Source organism: Dermacentor albipictus, chromosome 1, assembly GCF_038994185.2.
Source record: "Dermacentor albipictus isolate Rhodes 1998 colony chromosome 1, USDA_Dalb.pri_finalv2, whole genome shotgun sequence".
Taxonomy (NCBI): Eukaryota; Metazoa; Arthropoda; class Arachnida; order Ixodida; family Ixodidae; genus Dermacentor; species Dermacentor albipictus.
The window spans coordinates 229,211,325-229,229,630 of NC_091821.1; the positions used below are offsets into that span (position 1 = coordinate 229,211,325).

At 41.7% G+C, this 18,306-nt stretch overlaps 1 protein-coding gene across 6 annotated transcripts in view; it reads right to left on the reverse strand.

Moving 5' to 3' along the window:
• Positions 1-4,933: 4,933 nt before the first annotated feature.
• Positions 4,934-18,306, reverse strand: part of LOC139054261 (constitutive coactivator of peroxisome proliferator-activated receptor gamma-like) — a 31,013-nt gene continuing 17,640 nt past the window's right edge. For 4 of the 6 annotated variants that reach the window (XM_070530991.1, XM_070530992.1, XM_070530990.1 and 1 more), the window contains 3 exons: positions 15,360-15,622; positions 6,273-6,482; positions 4,934-5,136 (listed from right to left, as the gene is read on the reverse strand). In XM_070530991.1, coding sequence (XP_070387092.1) covers positions 5,044-5,136; positions 6,273-6,482; positions 15,360-15,622 — 566 coding nt within the window. In that variant the 3' untranslated portion in view covers positions 4,934-5,043. Of the gene's footprint in view, positions 5,137-6,272; positions 6,483-7,011; positions 7,132-7,657; positions 7,800-15,359; positions 15,623-18,306 lie in introns of those variants that run through there. The other 2 variants (XM_070530994.1, XM_070530995.1) reach the window with 2 other exon arrangements.

Genomic DNA, 18,306 nt, shown 5'->3' on the forward strand with positions numbered 1-18,306 from the left:
GACGTGGGGACAGGCATTGTCGTGGAACAAGATGACCCCATTCGTCAATTTTCCACGTTGTTCGTTCTTGATTGCGACACGCTGCCGTTCTGGCGTTTCACAATATCGAAAACAATTGATAGCCTCTCAAGATTTAGCAAATTCTATCAGTAATGGACCCTGACGATCGAAAAAAAAAGTCAACAACACCTTTCCAGCGGAAATGATGGCCTTTGCGTTCTTTGTGCGTGGTAAATTCGAATGTTTCCACTGTAAGCTTTGCCGCCGTGTTTCAGGCTCGTAGTAGTGGCACCAGGGTTCGTCCCCGATCACAATTGCAAACAAGAAATCGTCATCCTCATTGTGATACCCGATCACATGAGTGGGGCGGAAGCACCGAAATGAAAAAAAAATAACGCATAGGAAAATATGTTGGCCAGAATTGAATGCCTACTTCTGGCACCTAATGGGGTTACGGAAGGAATACCGAAGAAAACATGAAACGCTTGGTCCACTCATAACCATACACATACTGCTCAGTATCCTACACCGGCGAAACAAGACTTTCCGGAAAGGTTCCGCTTAAGGAACGAGGTGCAATCCTTCGAGTCCCCACAGTGATGGCGGCGAGCGACCATTGTTCTTTTTTCTCGTCTGCTAGCCAGAAAGCGTCCAAAACTCTGTCAGGTGAAAATCCACTCGGCCAGAGCAAACCAAACGCGCACCGAAGTTCACCGCGTGGTGGTAGAGGCCATACGAGAAAAACGTATGCGCTCTGGCTGGCTCTGGCAGCCCGCGGGTAGGGTAGCGAGAACAAAAAAAAAAAAAAAAAAAAAATGATGAGGCTCAATGTGTCCTCGCGAATAAAAGTCAAAGTAGAAAAAGTAAATAAGAACGTAGTTACTCTGGCTGGCCTTAGTGTCTTGACATGGATGTTTTGGCGTAGGTTAAAAAATGTTGATATTTTTTTATGTTACATGACGGCACAAATGAACCACCCCAACGCTTCGTCTCATTGGACCTCGCTGCGTGCTTTGTCAACTCGTCTGTTAGTGTGTTGATTTGGTTTGTCTCGTTGTATGTTCCGACGTAATACTTTAGAAAAGTCAATGGAACTTTAACGTCAAATGTTTATAACAACATTAAACCCACAAAGTTCCGCAATTGAAAATCTTAAGCACAACTTTGGAAATGTCAATGCACCTTTCACATCAAAAGCTTATGAGATTTGTACCCATAATGTTTCGCAGTTAATATCCATGCGCTCCATAGATTCCGTGGCCTCAGCGAGATGCCGCGGCGAGCCCGCTCACCATCAAAGCGCCCTTGAAACTTTGTGCTCGGATGGGACTGCTTGGCGTTATGCGACTCCCGGTGTATGGGCGTTGCCACGAAATCCAGCCCGAGTTCGCAATCTCCGCGGTTAAATGTCTTTTCGAGCTTCAGAAAGACACCCTTGACAAAATCCAGAGTGATTTCCTGTGCCGGGGGTCGCTTTGGTCGGCGGCGCATGGACAGCACGAAAAAATTTCGGGGGGGGGCTGAAGCCCCATAAGCCCCCCCCTGGCTACGCCCCTGCTTACAGCACATACATAGACGAGGGACAAAGAAGGACGACGAAGAGAAATAATTTGATCTGTTTTGCTAAATTACCCTTCTACAATTAAAAAAAAAACATTCTTGCGGTGAGAGGAGGCTTGGTAAGCCAGAAAAGACTCAAAAGCGAAATACGCCACCTTGAAGTTCCTGCACCAGCTCATCATGACATCATGGATTTTGGCACTGTCAGCTTGAGCCTAGTAAACTTTTCATCGGTAAAGATTCGTTATATTGTACTCTAAAAAAACTAAAGACTGAACTTGGCAAGTTTCAGAAACTTTTATTGAGCCACATTGTACCAAACACGAAAAATTGTACTATGACCTTCATTTTTTCTTCTAATACTCAACATATTGCGAAATTTTAAAAAATATTGCTTTCAAAGAATGCTTGATTAATCTAAACAGATGTGTCCTTTTAAGGCATATGTTTACATCAAACAGATCTTAATCCCGGCCTTCGTGCAGTGGCCCTGAGAACAAAATTTCACACGGGAGATTATTAACCGGGCAGGCTCGACTGGGACGATCCTCGAAATCCACCACCACAAATGCCCGAGATTCTCGCTCGTCAGCACACAACCGAAAGAACAAAAAGAATACCCTACCCTTCACTCACAACTCAGTGGAGAGGAAACCCGCCAGCTGGTGCAATATTCAGACTGGGGTACTCACTTTCCAGTAGTTCCAGTCCGAAACTAAAAAAAGATCAAGTTCTTGCGACGCCTGTGGCAGAAAGAATGTTCCACATCCGCCGCCAAGGTTTGCGAGTGGTGGCGCTGGCTAACACTCCCAGGGTTCTACTAGGTAACATGGACACCCAAGAAAGTGGATGGGGAAACGGTGCTGCGGTAGCTCAATTGGTAGAGCATCACACGCGTAATGCGAAGGTTGTGGGATCATTCCCCACCTGCGGCAAGTTGTTTTTTCATCCACTTTCATTTCCATTAATTTGTTTCTATATTTCATTTATTAAGCACAAGTAATTTCCCCTATGTTGTCCTTGGTGTCAGTGTTTGTTGGCTTCTTATCATACGACTAATAGAAATCGGGCCCCTCGGTTAACCCCCTTTCTTCTCATTGGTCAGTCAGAAGTACCTTCTGTGGAATTTGCCGAATCTGTATTTTGGTTAGCTGCGGGTCAGGAGCATTGATTACCACAGAGCATTACTGTTACGATATGGAGGAGTAAATAGTGCAAACTGAACATTGCACAATGTTGGCCGAATTCCATATTTTTTCTTCTCCACGTTCATAAAAACAGTTTTGAAGTTTTGTCAGCCTGTTGCCATGAATGTTGAAACTTGAGGCAAATATGTTTGCCCTGCTAGATAACTTAAAAATTCATGAGAAATGCTCAAGTTTGGGTACGTCTTTAAAAAAAAAATAAGCAATATTTTTTTTTAAAAGGCCATGTTTAGCTTTCTTGAAGATTTCCCAGATTAAGTCTATTGTCTTGAACTAATGCAATCTGGGAAAACATTGTTGCATTGTTTGTTTTGTTCTGGAATTGTAAAGCAAGAAATATGACTGAATAAACGGTACTGCCACTGCAACAAATGGGGTCCATGAATGCTGGGTGTTGCTGGTTCCTTTGTTTTACGACACGAAAATGCTTCAGGATGGTTCTGAAAGTCCAGATTGACACAACCGAAAATTTTGGGGGTGAAAACACTCTGCGCATTTCTGGACAGGAAGCGCAATATCTGTGCATTGGCATAGCAACAGAACCGTGGGGAACTGTTACATGGTTTGGAGCACTTACTTTTGATATCGGGCTTTTATGCGCATATATGGTGCATGCGGTTCCAAAAAGAAAGTGTAAGATGAGTGTGCAGTAGAACTTGCAGTATTGGTGGCAAGGAGTTACGGAGTCGCCATCTGTCGGAAGCGCCTCCCTTGCATAGTATGAGGGATCACGCGGCGCACTCCTCATGGGTTTCGCTTACGGTGCTCAATAAAAACACCACGTGGCAGCCCTCCTGGACATTTATGTAGGTACTCTCGAAACGATGGAAGTCTTTGACTGTCAATATAATAATCTTGCGCAAACTGAAAGCACAGAATCGTTTACAGACGCTATCTCTTTACCGAATACGTACAGTGAACGCCACTGCGCCCGATTGCCGCGATGGAGTCTCCCGAACTGGCTTCTTGCGTGAAAGGTATGCAAACGCTGAGAGCAAGCTATGTGAAATATGTTCTTATAGTGGGCTGTCTGTATAACCAAATGGGGCATAACAGAGTGAAGCCTCAATGCAGCAATCGCACAGGTTCGCAGCGATGGGAAGCGCACGTTTTGCTTACGCTGTGAGCGCGTTTTTGCACCATGCCGTGAGCTTTAGGCCGCAGCATATGAGCATTTGACAATATACTAGCAACCATTGTTGCATGGGCACTATCGGAACTGTTCAAAAATAATTCCGTTATAGAGACTTCGACACCTAGCTACGGCGACTATGATGTGCCATCATGACGATTCAATCTTTTTTTGTCTTCTAAATTCTTGGACATTTCAATATTATTTCTCAAGTTGCGTCGCACTGTATGTTTATCGGTCTTCTCAGCATGCGATTTCCCTCTGCTTGTTTTTCGTAATCCACTGCATTAATTTTCATGACCATATGCCGTGCCTTTTTTTTATGTGCGTCTTACCGCTCCCTTTCCATTCCAGTGAACTTGCCAGTATCTAGCATCAACAAGTTCATAGACCAAACCGTCATACATTAGCTGGGCAGTGGCGTGCGTGTTTTCTGCGACTCACCAAACATTGCGCAGTCCCGGAGCCGTAGCAGAAATGTTCCTTGCGCTCTGTGCTTGCTGCATACCCGAGTTGTAGCCGATGGCTGTCTGCCAGTTCTTAGTTTTGCCAGCCAAGCTTCACGCAGCTCCTTGCCCTGCAGCTACGTGTGAATAAGGCTGACACCGGATCCGTTGCGTACGTCCGGCACTGCAGCACCGAGCAGTAGCCTACCATGCTGCACGCCTCTAAAGGTAGCCACTACTTATTATAGTACTTTCAAATGTTGTCAAGCGGACATCCAAGGCGGTAAAGCTTCGCCACTTAATCAGAACCGCGGTGCAGGTGGGACTTTAAACTTTCGTTGTCAGCTCGCTTCGGCGCTTCCAAAGCAGCCGACGCGGCCGCTGTGTCCACGCGATTCCTCATGCCACGTCACACTGACGATGGCGCTAGCTTTCCCAGTGGTGGAGCCCAATACTTAAGTGAGCCAACGCCACATTAGGCCACGCAGTTTCAGTGGAATGCAGAACATGCAGCACTACTTTTCAACACCACTAAGTTCTGCGTAATTTTTTTTTACTGTGTCTATGACTGGCTATACATTACACACAACTGTCCTGATAGAATAATTTATTAAAACGTGCACACAACAGTACAGACATGTACATCCTGTTTGTTCTGTTCAAAGGTCAACCAGCAGTTTCAGCAGTCCACATTTCCATTTCATGTATGCTCGTCTGTCAAGTATGGGCGACATTGCGGTTTTTCAGCGGTGACAATGCTCCACAACTGATGGTACAAATGTAGCAGAGCATCCTGCAGAAGAACACCATATATGTTGATTTCATATTTAGGTACACATGACCTTGTCTTTAAAAAGACCCTATGCAGTGGCTACTAAACAGAATGCATTAAGTACAAAGAGATTCAACTAAACAGTGTCAGTTAAAGCCTACACAAAGATTATTTGCTTTGCCTTTGTTTAAAGATGCTTTTAAAAAGTCGGAAGAATTTCCTTTTAAAACTAAGTACCAAACTTCTGCAAGCATCACGAAATTACAAACCTCTGGTCTGGTACTAGAAACGGTTGCATTTCTCAGCAAATTCATGGGTTGTGAATTGCTAGCTTCCGCAAATGAAAATGACTTTACCATTTATGCAGTGGCAGCAATGGCAGTGATGACTGTCTCGCTATGCTTTAGACATTTTCATACATCTCCACACTACTCTTGTCAATATTGGTACTGAAACTCCCTTGCACCCACAGACTTCCTTGAGACCTTGTGCATGTCATACACAGTGTACCCTCCCTTTAATAAAATTACGAAAATACAGCCCTGCTTGAAATTCAACAGGAATGCAAAATAATTCTGAACCATCTATATAAGTTCCCTTAATAAAAAACCAACTGATCATGTCCCAGATAAAGAAGTTGTACACAAATTTACATTGCTTTTTGCATAACCCTTCTACAAAGTAACATCAAGATCTAAAACTTGCTTGTGTCACTAGCAACACAAGCCAAATGCGAAGGTTTTGGGTTCGGTTCCCACCTGCAGCAAGTTGTTTTTTAATCCACTTTAATTAGCATTAATTTATCACTTCTTTACTTCATTTATTAAGCACAAATAATTTCCCCTATGTTGTCGTTGGTGTCAGTGTTTGTTGGCTTCTTATGATATGACTAATAAAAATCGGGCCCCTCGGTTAATCCCCTTCCTTCTCGTTTAGCAATACGAGAGTATTTTGCCTTCCCTTTCATTTGTACCTATTTATTTATTTATTAAATACTCCAAACCTGCATCGAGTCCAAGTAGGATCAATAAGAATGCACATCAAATCTACAGGTAAAGTTGCTCATAGAAAAAGTTATTGCACAAGGTTAGGTGGAACGCTGGTGCATGATTTGGACTATCACAGATGACATCAAATTAGAAGATGTAAATACTTGCATTGTGCTCCAAAAGTGAGAACAATATGTTGGGTGACCAGCTGAGTTTTCGATAAAGGAGGTGGAACAGCTTTCCGTCAAAGAAAAGCCAAGGTGCAGCACTTTGCATGGGCAATGGTTGTCCACAGGCACTGAGGACCATCGTCACACACTGAACACCTATCATGACATATGTGGAGATAACTACCAGGTCAGCATTGACCAGGCTTTTCTGCTTGGAAAGAAACAATGACATCTTCATTAGAACATTTGATGAGCTCAGTGTACTATACAGGAATCGAGGCACCATGCATACACAGAACCCCTGCAATGAGCACAGCATTTTGGCAGTTTACTACAAGAAATAAGTCGGATGCATACTTGGCATGAAAACGTTACGAACTGTGGGACCTTAGAAAAAAAAAAAGGGAATATTTCCACTGCCTGTGCTAGTAGTATACATGGAAACAACAGTGTCGTACGGTTTTACTGGTTGTGGCCACAAACTGCTTGGAAGTTCAATGTTTTCTCAGATCCCACACAGTCTGTAAACCCTTGATGCTGACAGTGCCAAGGAGTACAGAACCAAATCACAGATATCCATGAGCAATGTAGAAAACCATCCCTGCCTGCAGCTTTATTCAACCCAGGAGTCGCAACATCACTCCAATCACACATGCAGCAATTTCTTCTTTTTTTTTTTTTTGAAGTGTACTTGTACTCCACATTTTCAAAGTATACTTTAAAGATTTTTATTTCCATTGCACAATGAATGATGATTACTCAGTCTGGCACTGTAGATAGTTGAACAAAATCAGCACATGCATAGTCTTTCATTTTAGTACAGGCACTATTCTACTGCTGTTTCCAGTGTGTAGTGCCTGTAACAAAATTTCACCAACAGGAATTATAGACATGTTAAAAGAAATAGTAGGAAACTTCCACATGTCAAGCACACATTCAAAAAATTTCACCTTAGCAAATCAACATGCTGTGCACTGTGGCTACACCATGTCACCTGTAAGTGTAACGCTCCTATTCACTCTGGAGGCACCATCTGAACTGTGCCACAATGAAGTACAATAGCGAGAATCTGCATTGGAGGAATGGCGGCCATGGTCACTAAAGGGAAATATTAAGCTGAGCTACAGTGTTTCTCGAACTTTTTCAGTATGTGACCCCTTGTAGTAGTACTAACCTACCATAACCCCCCCCCCCCCACCTTTATATATAAACCCTTCAGAAAATTTACTCTTTTCAATGACGCAGATACATTTACATTTTAAGTCATTTAAAAGACATTAACCACACCAGAGTCAGCTACCAAAAATACTTATTATATTCTTCAACAAGGTTTGATTTGATCATTAGTTTAATGAGAAGAATGTATTTGTATTCTTCATACAATCGTATCTGCTGAACCCCAATTCTACAGTTTCGGTGAAACAAAACTGGCTGCAGTTGGGAGGCTGCGTTCAGTGAAGTTTTCTTTGTGGCGACTGAAGGTTTAGATTGCCGTCCTTCTTGTGGCAAAAAAGAGTATTGCACTCTGCAAAATAAACATCATTTTAGGGGTGATATATATACATATATTATAAAGTGCACAACATCTGCAGGCTTGGAGCGACGCCTGTCACTGGCAAAAGATGCCGAGAGCGAGTGGGACTATACTAATCCAGGTACAACCAATTTAGAAAGGCCCGCTAAGCTTCAAGACACTCCTTCACCAGAACAAGAATTGGCCTCCCTGGTGCAGTATTCGGCCACCCCCTCCCACATGGCTCACTCAATTACCCAATGGCCCTCAGTCCCCAGCAGCTGCAGAGCACCTGACCAAGGCGGCGGTCAGACCTGTAACGCAGCAGAGGGTGCTAAGAATCTCTGGGTCCGGACAGGCCGCCAATGGAAACTGACCCTTGCAACGTTTAACAACCGAACCCTCTCGAGTGAGGCTAGCTTAGCAGGACTCTTTGAGGAACTATCAGACATTGTTTGGGATATCATAGGCCTTAGTGAGATTAGAAGAACTGGTGAGGCTTATACATTGCTGAATAATGGACAAGTCCTCTGCTATAGAGGTCTCCTAGATAAGAAGCAATACGGGGTAGGATTCCTAATCCATAAGGACGTAGCGGGCAACATTGACGAATTCTACAGCATTAATGAGAGGGTAGCTGTAGTCGCAATCAAACTTAATAAGAGGTATAGATTAAAGGTAGTACAAGCCTACACTCCACATCCAGTCACGGTGATGATGAAGTAGATCAGTTTCATGAAGGTGTAGAATTAGTGATGAGAAAAATGCAAACTCAATATACTGTAGTAATGGGTGACTTAATGCAAAAGTGGGGAAAAAGGCTGGTGAACAAGCAATTGGCAACTATGGCGTCGATTCTAGGAATGCTAGAGGAGAGATGCTGGTAGAATTCACAGAAAGAAATAAGCTTCGACTAATGAACACCTTCTTCAGGAAGTGTAGCAACAGAAAGTGGACCTAGAAAAGCCCTAATAGTGAAACGAGAAATGAAATAGATTTCATACTTTCTGCTGATCCCAACATGGTGCAGGATGTTGAAGTGTTAGGTAAAGTGCAGTGATCATAGGTTAGTGAGGCCTGGGATTACTCTCAGTTTGAAAAGAGGAAAAGCAAAATTAGTCAAGAAAAAACAGGTCAACCTAGAGGCAGTAAGGGTAAAAGCAGACAGATTCAGGCTGGTACTTGCAAACAAATATGAAGCCTTAGAACAGAGAGATGATGATGACATAGAGCTAATGAATGAAACCGTAACTGGGTTAGCTTCAGAGGCAGCAATTGAAGTTGGAGGCAAAGCAACAAGGCAACCAGTAGGCAAACTCTCCCAAGTAACAAAGGACCTAATAAAGAAACAACAAAAAATGAAAGTGTCCAACTCAAGAGAAAAGATAGAATTCGCATAACTGTCAAAACTGATTAACAAGGTGAATATAAGTGATATTCGAAACTATAACGTGAGAACGAATGAAGCCCTAAAAAAATGGACACAGCCTGAAATCGGTGAGAAAGAAACTTGGCATAGGACAAACCAAGATCTATGCACTAAAACATAAGCAGGGTAATATCATCAGCAATCTCAAAGATATAGTAAAAACAGCGGAAGAATTCTATACTGACCTGTACAGTACCCAGAGGAATCGGGATACCTCAATTAGGAACAGTAATGAACAGGATACAGAAACTCCTCCTATAACTAGCGATGAGGTCAGAAGGGCCTTGCAAGACATGAAACGAGGAAGAGTGGAAGGAGAAGATGGAATAACAGTCGATTTAATCAGGAAAGGAGGAGACATAATGCTTGGAATACTGGCGGCTCTTTATGCGAAGTGTCTATCGAATGCAAGGGTCCCAGCAAACTGGAAAAATGCAAACATTATACTTGTCCACAAAAAGGGAGACATTAAAGAATTGAAATATTATAGGCCCATTAGCTTACTCCCATTATTATATAAAATATTTACCAAATTAATCTCCAATAGACTAAGGGCAACACTGGACTTTAGTCAATCAAGGGAACAGGCTAGCTTCCGGAAGGGATACTCTAAATGGATCACATCCATGTCATTAATCAGGTTATCGAGAAATCCGCAGAGTATAGTAAGCCTCTCTATATGGCTTTCATAGATTACGAAAAGGCATTTGATTCAGTAGAGATGCCAACAGTCATAGCGGCATTATGTAATCAAGGAGCACAAAAAGCTTACGTAAATACCTTGGAAAATATCTACAGAGGTTCTATAGCTACCTTAATTCTACACAAGAAAAGCAGGAAGATACCTAGAGAGAAAGGGGTCAGACAGGGAGACGCAATCTCTCCAATGCTATTCACTGCGTGCTTGGAAGAAGTATTCAAGCTATTAAACTGGGAAGGCTTAGGAGTAAAGATCGACAGCGAATATCTCGGCAACCTTCGGTTTGCCAATGATATTGCTCTATTTAGCAGTAATGCAGACAAATTGCAACAAATAATTGAGGACCTCAACAGAGGGAGTGTAAGAGTGGGATTGAAGATTAATATGCAGAAGACAAAGCTAATGATAAATAAGCGGGCAAAGGAAGAAGAGTTCAGGATCGCCAGTCGGCCTCTAGAGTCTGTGAAGGAGTATGTTTACCTGGGTCAATTAATCACAGGGAACGCTGATCATGAGAAGGAAATTCACAGAAGAATAAAAATGGGTTGGATCGCATACGGCAGACATTGCCAGCTCCTGACTGGAAGCTTACCATTATCATTGAAAAGGAAGGTGTACAATCAGTGCATTTTACCAGTGCTGACATAAGGGGCAGACTTGCAGACTGACAAAGAAGCTTGAGAATAAGTTAAGGACTGCGCAAAGAGCGATGGAACGAAGATTGCTAGGCATAACAGAAAGCAGAAAGAGAGCAGTTTGAATCAGAGAGCAAACGGGTATAGTCGATATTCTAATTAACATCAAGAGAAAAAAAATGGAGCTGGTCAAGTCATGTAATGTGCAGGTTAGACAACTGTTGGACCATTAGGGTTACAGAATGGATACGAAGAGAAGGGAAACATACTCGAGGATGGCAGAAGACTAGGTGGAGCGATGAAATTAGGAAATTCGCGGGCGCTAGTTAGAATCGGTTGGTGCAAGGACAGGGGTAATTGGAGATCGCAAGGAGAGGCCTTCGTCCTGCAGTGGACATAAAACAGGCTGATGATGATTATGATTATATATATGTATATATAGTTGGAAGTATACAAATTCCTGGCAACTAAACAATTATTTGAAGAAATCCACATTGAAAAAAAATTTCAAAATTTCTTTTCGACGCTTGGCCAAAATGTCGAACATAAATTTGTTAAGTTTTTCATCTATATATTACTCTTTAAGAAAATGGCGTTGAAAGAGTACGGGCACTGAGACTAAAAATTCATCTGTGTATTCTTGCAAGCAGAATACCAACATAGCTAGAGCTTCCATGACCTCCAGAAAAAGACTTATGGCCCATTTGGGGGTCATGACCCTCAGTTTGAGAAACGCTGACCTAGATTGAAAAGCTAGCGTTTTGTAATAACGAATTTATCATTTGTAGCAAGAACAGCGCTTTTGTAAGCGAGCAAATGGAAAATTAGAGTGGCGCCACCAGTTGTGGACTACGGTACGTGACATCAGCACTGGCCGATTCAAAGAGAGCAATCACATAGAGATTACATCAACTCATACATTTTAGTGGGAGCAATAATTAATGTTGAGAAGCAGCAGTGCAACCTTTGGTGGCAATTTTCTGTGCAACAAAGTATTATACCACCACACAAGAAATGATAATAGATTCCTAGACATACTCTATTCTAGTTTGACTTAATATTTTATTTTTGTGTCCCTCTAATGTTGGTGGTGCAGTTAACACAAGAATTGAACAAAGCTTCTATAATGTTTAGACATTTTCAGGCTGCTATTATAATGGGCAGCGGACATGCATAGCAGGCGTTAACTGATGCCATTGTACAGGAAAATAATGCAATATAACTCCAACACAGCACTACATGTTCCAAGTATACTACCAGAGCTGGGCATACACAGTGAGTTACATTGATGTATTTTTCCCACAAAGAGTGAGCCTTGACTGGAAGCAGCACTAGTGCTAGTACAATAGCGGCAGCTGCAAACGTTTGATATTTTCACTACGTAGTTGCAACGAATGCTCAGTGTTCGAATTTGAAACAATGCATACACACACTGACTAATAACACAGGCCAGAATCACTCAGTAAAATGAATGCATTATAACTGCCTTAAAAGACTAGTGTGCAGCTAAGCTGCTTTCTCTTACAATATAACATTGTAACAGGCTTGAGTTAAACAGACACTATATATATATATATATCTCTCTCTATCTATCTCTCTCTCTCTCTCTTTTATGAATTCCTTTTTCCTCTTGCAAATCTGGCCTTGACACATGTAAGATTCTTTCCAAATACTTTAAATACAATATATTTCCTCTATGTCCTCTGTGAACAGTAATTCTAGAAAGTCATGCTTTTATTTTTCCATAGGCACAATACAAAGAGTGGGTAATATGAACCAAATAACTTGTCTACTGGTTCACAAGAATCCTACAGTGCTACGCCATCTTGCACCCGGCAACAACTGGTTAACTTTGCTTTAAATCACTGTGATGTTTTATGTAAAGTGTGGCATAATGAGAAGCAGAATGAAGGAAAAACAAGAAGCACTGGTTATACAGGTTTGTGTGTGCAGAGTGCAGCATGGCAGTAACTGTGAAATATCAAAGCCCACACATATGCATGCATGTTAATGCTAACAACATGCTAACAAAGTATGTTCAGAAGTTTGAGGGTTGTGAGACAGTTCTTGGCAAATGCAGAGCAGATGTCCTCCTTTGTAACAGAAGAGCAGTTGGTGCAGTAGAGGCAACCAACAATAATTGAACTTAAGGTTTAAGTAGGCTGCATGGCAATCCCATAATTTTTCTCAGAATATTCTTATAACAGCGAGTGCTATGTGAGCTCCATCACCTTCTTACACACACAACACACAGTTATTGGAATTCTTTCTCTCCATATCATTATTTATAATTGATACGATCACAATTTCTCCCCTTCTGTGCATGCTGGCCTGCTATCGCTTGAGCCGTTGGCACATAGGCGCACGTGTGAAAGGATCATAATGTTGCACAAAATTGTACGTGCTTCTGTCATTGTCAACGTACCTGTGATATTTGTTGGCTCCTCGGCACGTGTAACGCGAAGAGCCAATCCCTTGAATATTGTTCCCTTTCGAGCTCACTTAGATAGCTTCAAATTTTCTTTCTTGCCATTTACCATTGAATTGTGGAACATGCTTCATACTAATCTCCGAGAATTGCCACACAAGCGTTTTGTAGACGAAGTTCGTTTACATGTGACATGTTGATTGTATGTTAATCTTGATGTAATACCCACTCTTGCTATGTCTCAAATTTGAGACAGCAGTATTTGTAAATAAATAAATAATAAATATCATTTATTACATTTAGCTAATTGGGCATTTTCGGTACAAAAATGCTCAGTCAGCCTGCATCTCGTAAACAGTAAATGTGCTTCCAGATTTCCATGTCCTGCCCGTATCCCATCTTCCCTGGAACTACATTGGAGTCATAATATGCACCTGCTAACAATGATGCTAGAAATCAGCAGGTAACGCACTCCCAATGTTGTCATCCTCACGTCACAAGCCACACCGACTTTTATAGAACAGCCATCAGTGCAGTCCACAAATGTTTGCCAGACACTACAATGATGACATTGAAGACTGGCATGACAAGCGAGTTTTCTATCAGGAAGGGCTAAATTACTCAAATTCATGCTCTGCTGAAAGCCACAGTAATAACATTCTTGACCGGTATGGATTCAAATAACAGCTGCATCAGACCAAGTGCAGCTGCTGAACAATACAAGGTTCCCAAAAAGAAGGTGAAGGAATGCATACAACAATCCAGTAAATTCTACACATTAGACATTGCATATCTGCCATTTTATATATGCATATATATAATGCATACATGCCATTGCATATTTGACAACAGGGACGCAACGACATGATGGTGAATGTAATCGACCATCACATTTAGTATGCTATCTTTGCAATACACTCGTAGTACATAACATTACCACCACTGTCAGTGCCTTTTAAACTCCAGTCCATTCATCTAGCTCAAGCTCATTGCAACACTTGTGTTTATAGAGACACCTAGGATTTGTTTTCATATATAAGTCATCATACGAGAGCCTGACAGGCAAGATACAATGGGACCATTGGTAGCCTGTTGCTCCCAGGTGGCACCAAATCATCAAGATTTGGTGTTGATGGCCTGTAGCTACAGGTTGTAGGCTACATGGTTACCTGCCCTACTTAGTCCACTGTAGCTACAGTACAAAGACTGCACACATTTTGACTCGCACCAAGTTTCGCCACTTCCACGGAGAGAAAAGTTAGCATGGCCATTGTGTGTATGTGTGCTTCACTGCTTCCACATTTTAATTTCCCTCATATTCTATTGCTCAGGAATTTTTAGGACAGAAATGTTGGTTGGTCTCAATGTCACAAAATTCCCACAAAGCCTGAACACCATTCCACATCAAGAAAAATTAGAACTTGTTCACCTTTATTTCTGAAAATGGAGAATACAATAAAAAAAAAAATGTTATTTGAGATAGATGATAACTGTTATAGCAATTAAATTTCTGAACTGTCCACAACTGAAACTTTATTCCAGGATATCAATAATGTTACTGTGGGCTTCACACTGAAGTTTCCCGCACTTAAATCATTTCGAGATATCAAACTTGGCATATCAAGATATATTCATGTAAATTCCTTCGTAAATTAATCACTCTCCCACTCCTAGTCTACTATGCAGTACCTGTTTACTTCTTATGTGTGCTGGTATTTTAGACACTTTTATTCGGCTGAACTTTTGATAAGCTGCACAGTTGTCCAGCATCTCTTGATTATCTTAAGTCTGCCATAAATGCAGGAACATTATACTAACAAAACAATTTTATGGCAATCTAGCTTTGTAAGCCATTAACTTCCTTCGGTGATTAACAATGCATAACTGCTTAAAACACCACCAACCAACTCGTCCAATAACTTGATAGCAATCAACCTGCAAGGTCCATCCTACGTTAGGAAGGTGAGCTCCCTTTCTAGCTCTACACGGCTCAATGTGCTACCCACATTATAGGCGATACTGGTAGCGGAGAGCTGGTACCATACTCTCACCATAGCTGCATAACTAAAATGAACCGGTTCTTCACCAATGCGAATAAACATCGGAGCGCTCGAGATTTGAACATCCTTACAAACTGTGTTGCATTATTTCTGCGCATATATCATGACTTCAACCAGCATTCCTGTATGTGGTTCCATAGAGAGCATAACTGAACACGTGTTCTTGATGCAAATAGTGTACGTAGTTCAATTGCCATTTAACCATGCCATGTTAACGGTACTATGTGATCTCCATAACTTGCACTGTATACTTGTGCTCAAATGTTTACACACTGAAAAGTAGCAATAAATTCAACTATTTACCATGCATCAGAACTCACCGGTATTTGTGTTTCTGACAGTTCAAGCTTCTTTTCATTTGGAAGGATGCATTGCAAAATAAGTGCACTCAGTTCTTTTTCCCCAACGACTTCGGCCAGAAACATTTGACGTAACGTGCAACACAGGACCACACAGGAGGAAGGCAGCAACCTGAGCTGCTCAAGCTGCCTCTCCATTTGTAGACAACCACAGAAGAGGCGCCAGCGCACAAGCTCCAAGGATGGGTCTCCGGACCAAAGATGATAAAGGCATGGTACTTCACCTGGCAAAAAAAAATATTTTATCAGCAATGGCTCACCTTAACTACTATACTGACTGGATTATAATGTGCACTTCTTTTCTGTAATAAAGGATACACTGGCTTCATATAACAAAACTGACAATTTGCTATATTGGATGTTTAGTGTCCAATCCAGGAAGTATCATCAGTGCATGCCACTGGACAGAAGTGAAGCGAGTACAAAACCGCGGAGCCCATTTCTAGAGGCTCGTATATGCACCAGGAGGAGGGCTGCGGTTAGCATTGCATGCCAATACGTCGATATGGATCGAGTACAGCTTCAGGAGTTTGGGGTCCCCCATCTTTGAGCATTTGCCCGTGTTTGGACATGTCTGGTGATCCTATAACGGTAAGTTCTGTTTTTGAGTGAATCTCCCCAACACACGGGCAGCACCACAATTTGTCTACAAGGTTGGAGGGGTTCTCAGTTTTCCTTGGAGATGCAGGAGAATGGCACGGGATACAACACTTCATTGCTCATGCTTAAATTACAGAATGCCATCACCACTTAAAATTATTGATATTTTGATAACCATGAATACCACCGCACAAACTAAATCCCCCTTAGTGGAGCAGGATTGTTCACTTCAGAATACAGACAAACATATGGACAACATAAACACATTGCAGCTTGAGATTGATGTTTATGGTTGAGCATAAACACCATGAAATTGATATTAAGAACCAAGCATTCCCGTGAGTGGCATGTAAATGGCACCAAACTGAAACAACTCCATTTTCACTTTCATTTCCAGTGCCCCACTTGTGTCAACCTTCCTTTCTTCAATTCATGCCAGTTTTATTTTATGCAGTTTCTTACTGCAAAACAAGAACGCTAAGCAAATACATAATTTTATTTGCAGCAATAAAACAGGTCACGCACAGCCTCTCTAATCACAAAATGTAGAAGCCTGCCTGTACAAATATTGACATTGACAAATAGACTCCTTTGTGCAAACCGGCAATAGTATTTGTTGAGTTTAAGTTTTTTTACAACTTGAAAAAGCTATGCCATTTTCTTGCGTATGTGATACCTCTTTCGGCTGGTGCTTCACTTTGCTTCTTTGGACATTATGTGATAACCCAGACAAGGCAACTGAGGCCACCAATTTTCATTAGCAGCAGCCAATTTTCATGTCCACTGCAGGATGAAGGCCTCTCCCAGCAATCTCCCAATTACCCTTGCCTTGCGCTAGCTGATCCCAACTTGCGCCTGCAAATTTCCCCAACTTCATCACCCTATCCAATTTTCTGCCGTCCTTGACTGCACTGCCCTTCTCTTGGCACCCATTCTGTAACTCTAATAGTCCACTGGTTATCCATCCTACGCATTACATGGCCTGCCCAGCTTAATTTTAATATCGCTATTAAAATATTAATTTTTATATCGCTATCACAGCGAATTATAATATCGATTATCCCATTTTGCTCTTTGATCCACACATCTTTTACTGTCTCTTAACATCATGCCTAACATTTTTCGTTCAATCGCACTTTGTGCTGTCCCTTAACTTGTTGTCAAGCTTCTTTGTCAACCTCCAAGTTGATGATGTGTGGTGCTTCATGGCGCAAGGGCCAGCTTTGGCCAAAGAGCACCATGACAAGTGGTGTCAACCTCCAAGTTTCTGCCACATATGTTAGCACCAGTAGAATGCAGTGATTGTACACCTTTCTTTTCAATGATATAGTGGTAAACTCCCAGTCAGGATCTGGCAATGCCTGCCGTATGCACTCCAACCAATTTTTATTCTTTTGTAGATTTCCTTCTCATGATCAGGGCCCCTCCCCTGCGAGTAATTGACCTAGATAAACATACTCCTTCACAGACTCTAGAGGCTGACTGGCGATCCTTAACTCTTGTTCCCTTGCCAGGCCATTCAACATTACCTGTCTTCTGCACATTAATCTTCAAACCAACTCTTACTTTTTGAAGGTCCTCAATCACTTGTTGCAATTAATTCCAGTGTTGCCGAACAGGACAATGTCATCTGCACACTGAAAGTTGAGATATTTGCTGTTCATCCTCACTTCTATGCCTTCCCAGTCTAATAGCTTGAATACTTCTAAGCATGCAATGACTAGCATTGGAGAGATTGTGTCTCCTTGTCTGACCCCTTTCTTTATAGGTATCTTCCTACTTTTCTTGTGGAGAATTAAGGTAGCTGTGGAATCTTTGTAGGCACTTCCCAAGATATCCAAGTATGCCTCCTGTACTCCTTGATTACACAATGGCCATGACTGCTGGTATCTCTACTGAATCAAATGCCTTTTCATAATATGTGAAGCCATATATCGAGAGATTGACTGTACTCAGCAGATTTCTCAACTGATTGATGACGTGGATGTGATCCATTGGAGACAATCCCTTCCTGAAGCCAGCCTGTTCTTATGGTTGATTTCCCCGATTCTATTGAAAGTTACCTTGAATATTTTATACAATACTGAAAGTAAGCTAATGGGTCTATAAATTTTCAATTCTTTATTGTCTCCCTTTTTGTGTATTAATATAATGTTGGCATTCTCTCAGTTCTGTGGAAAACTTGAAGTCGTGAGGCGTTGTGTATAATGGGCCGCAAGCTCTTCATCCATCTTTGATTAAATGGCCTGATATTCCATCTTCTCTTGCCATTTTTGCCCAGGACATCTCTCCCAAAGCCCTTCTAATC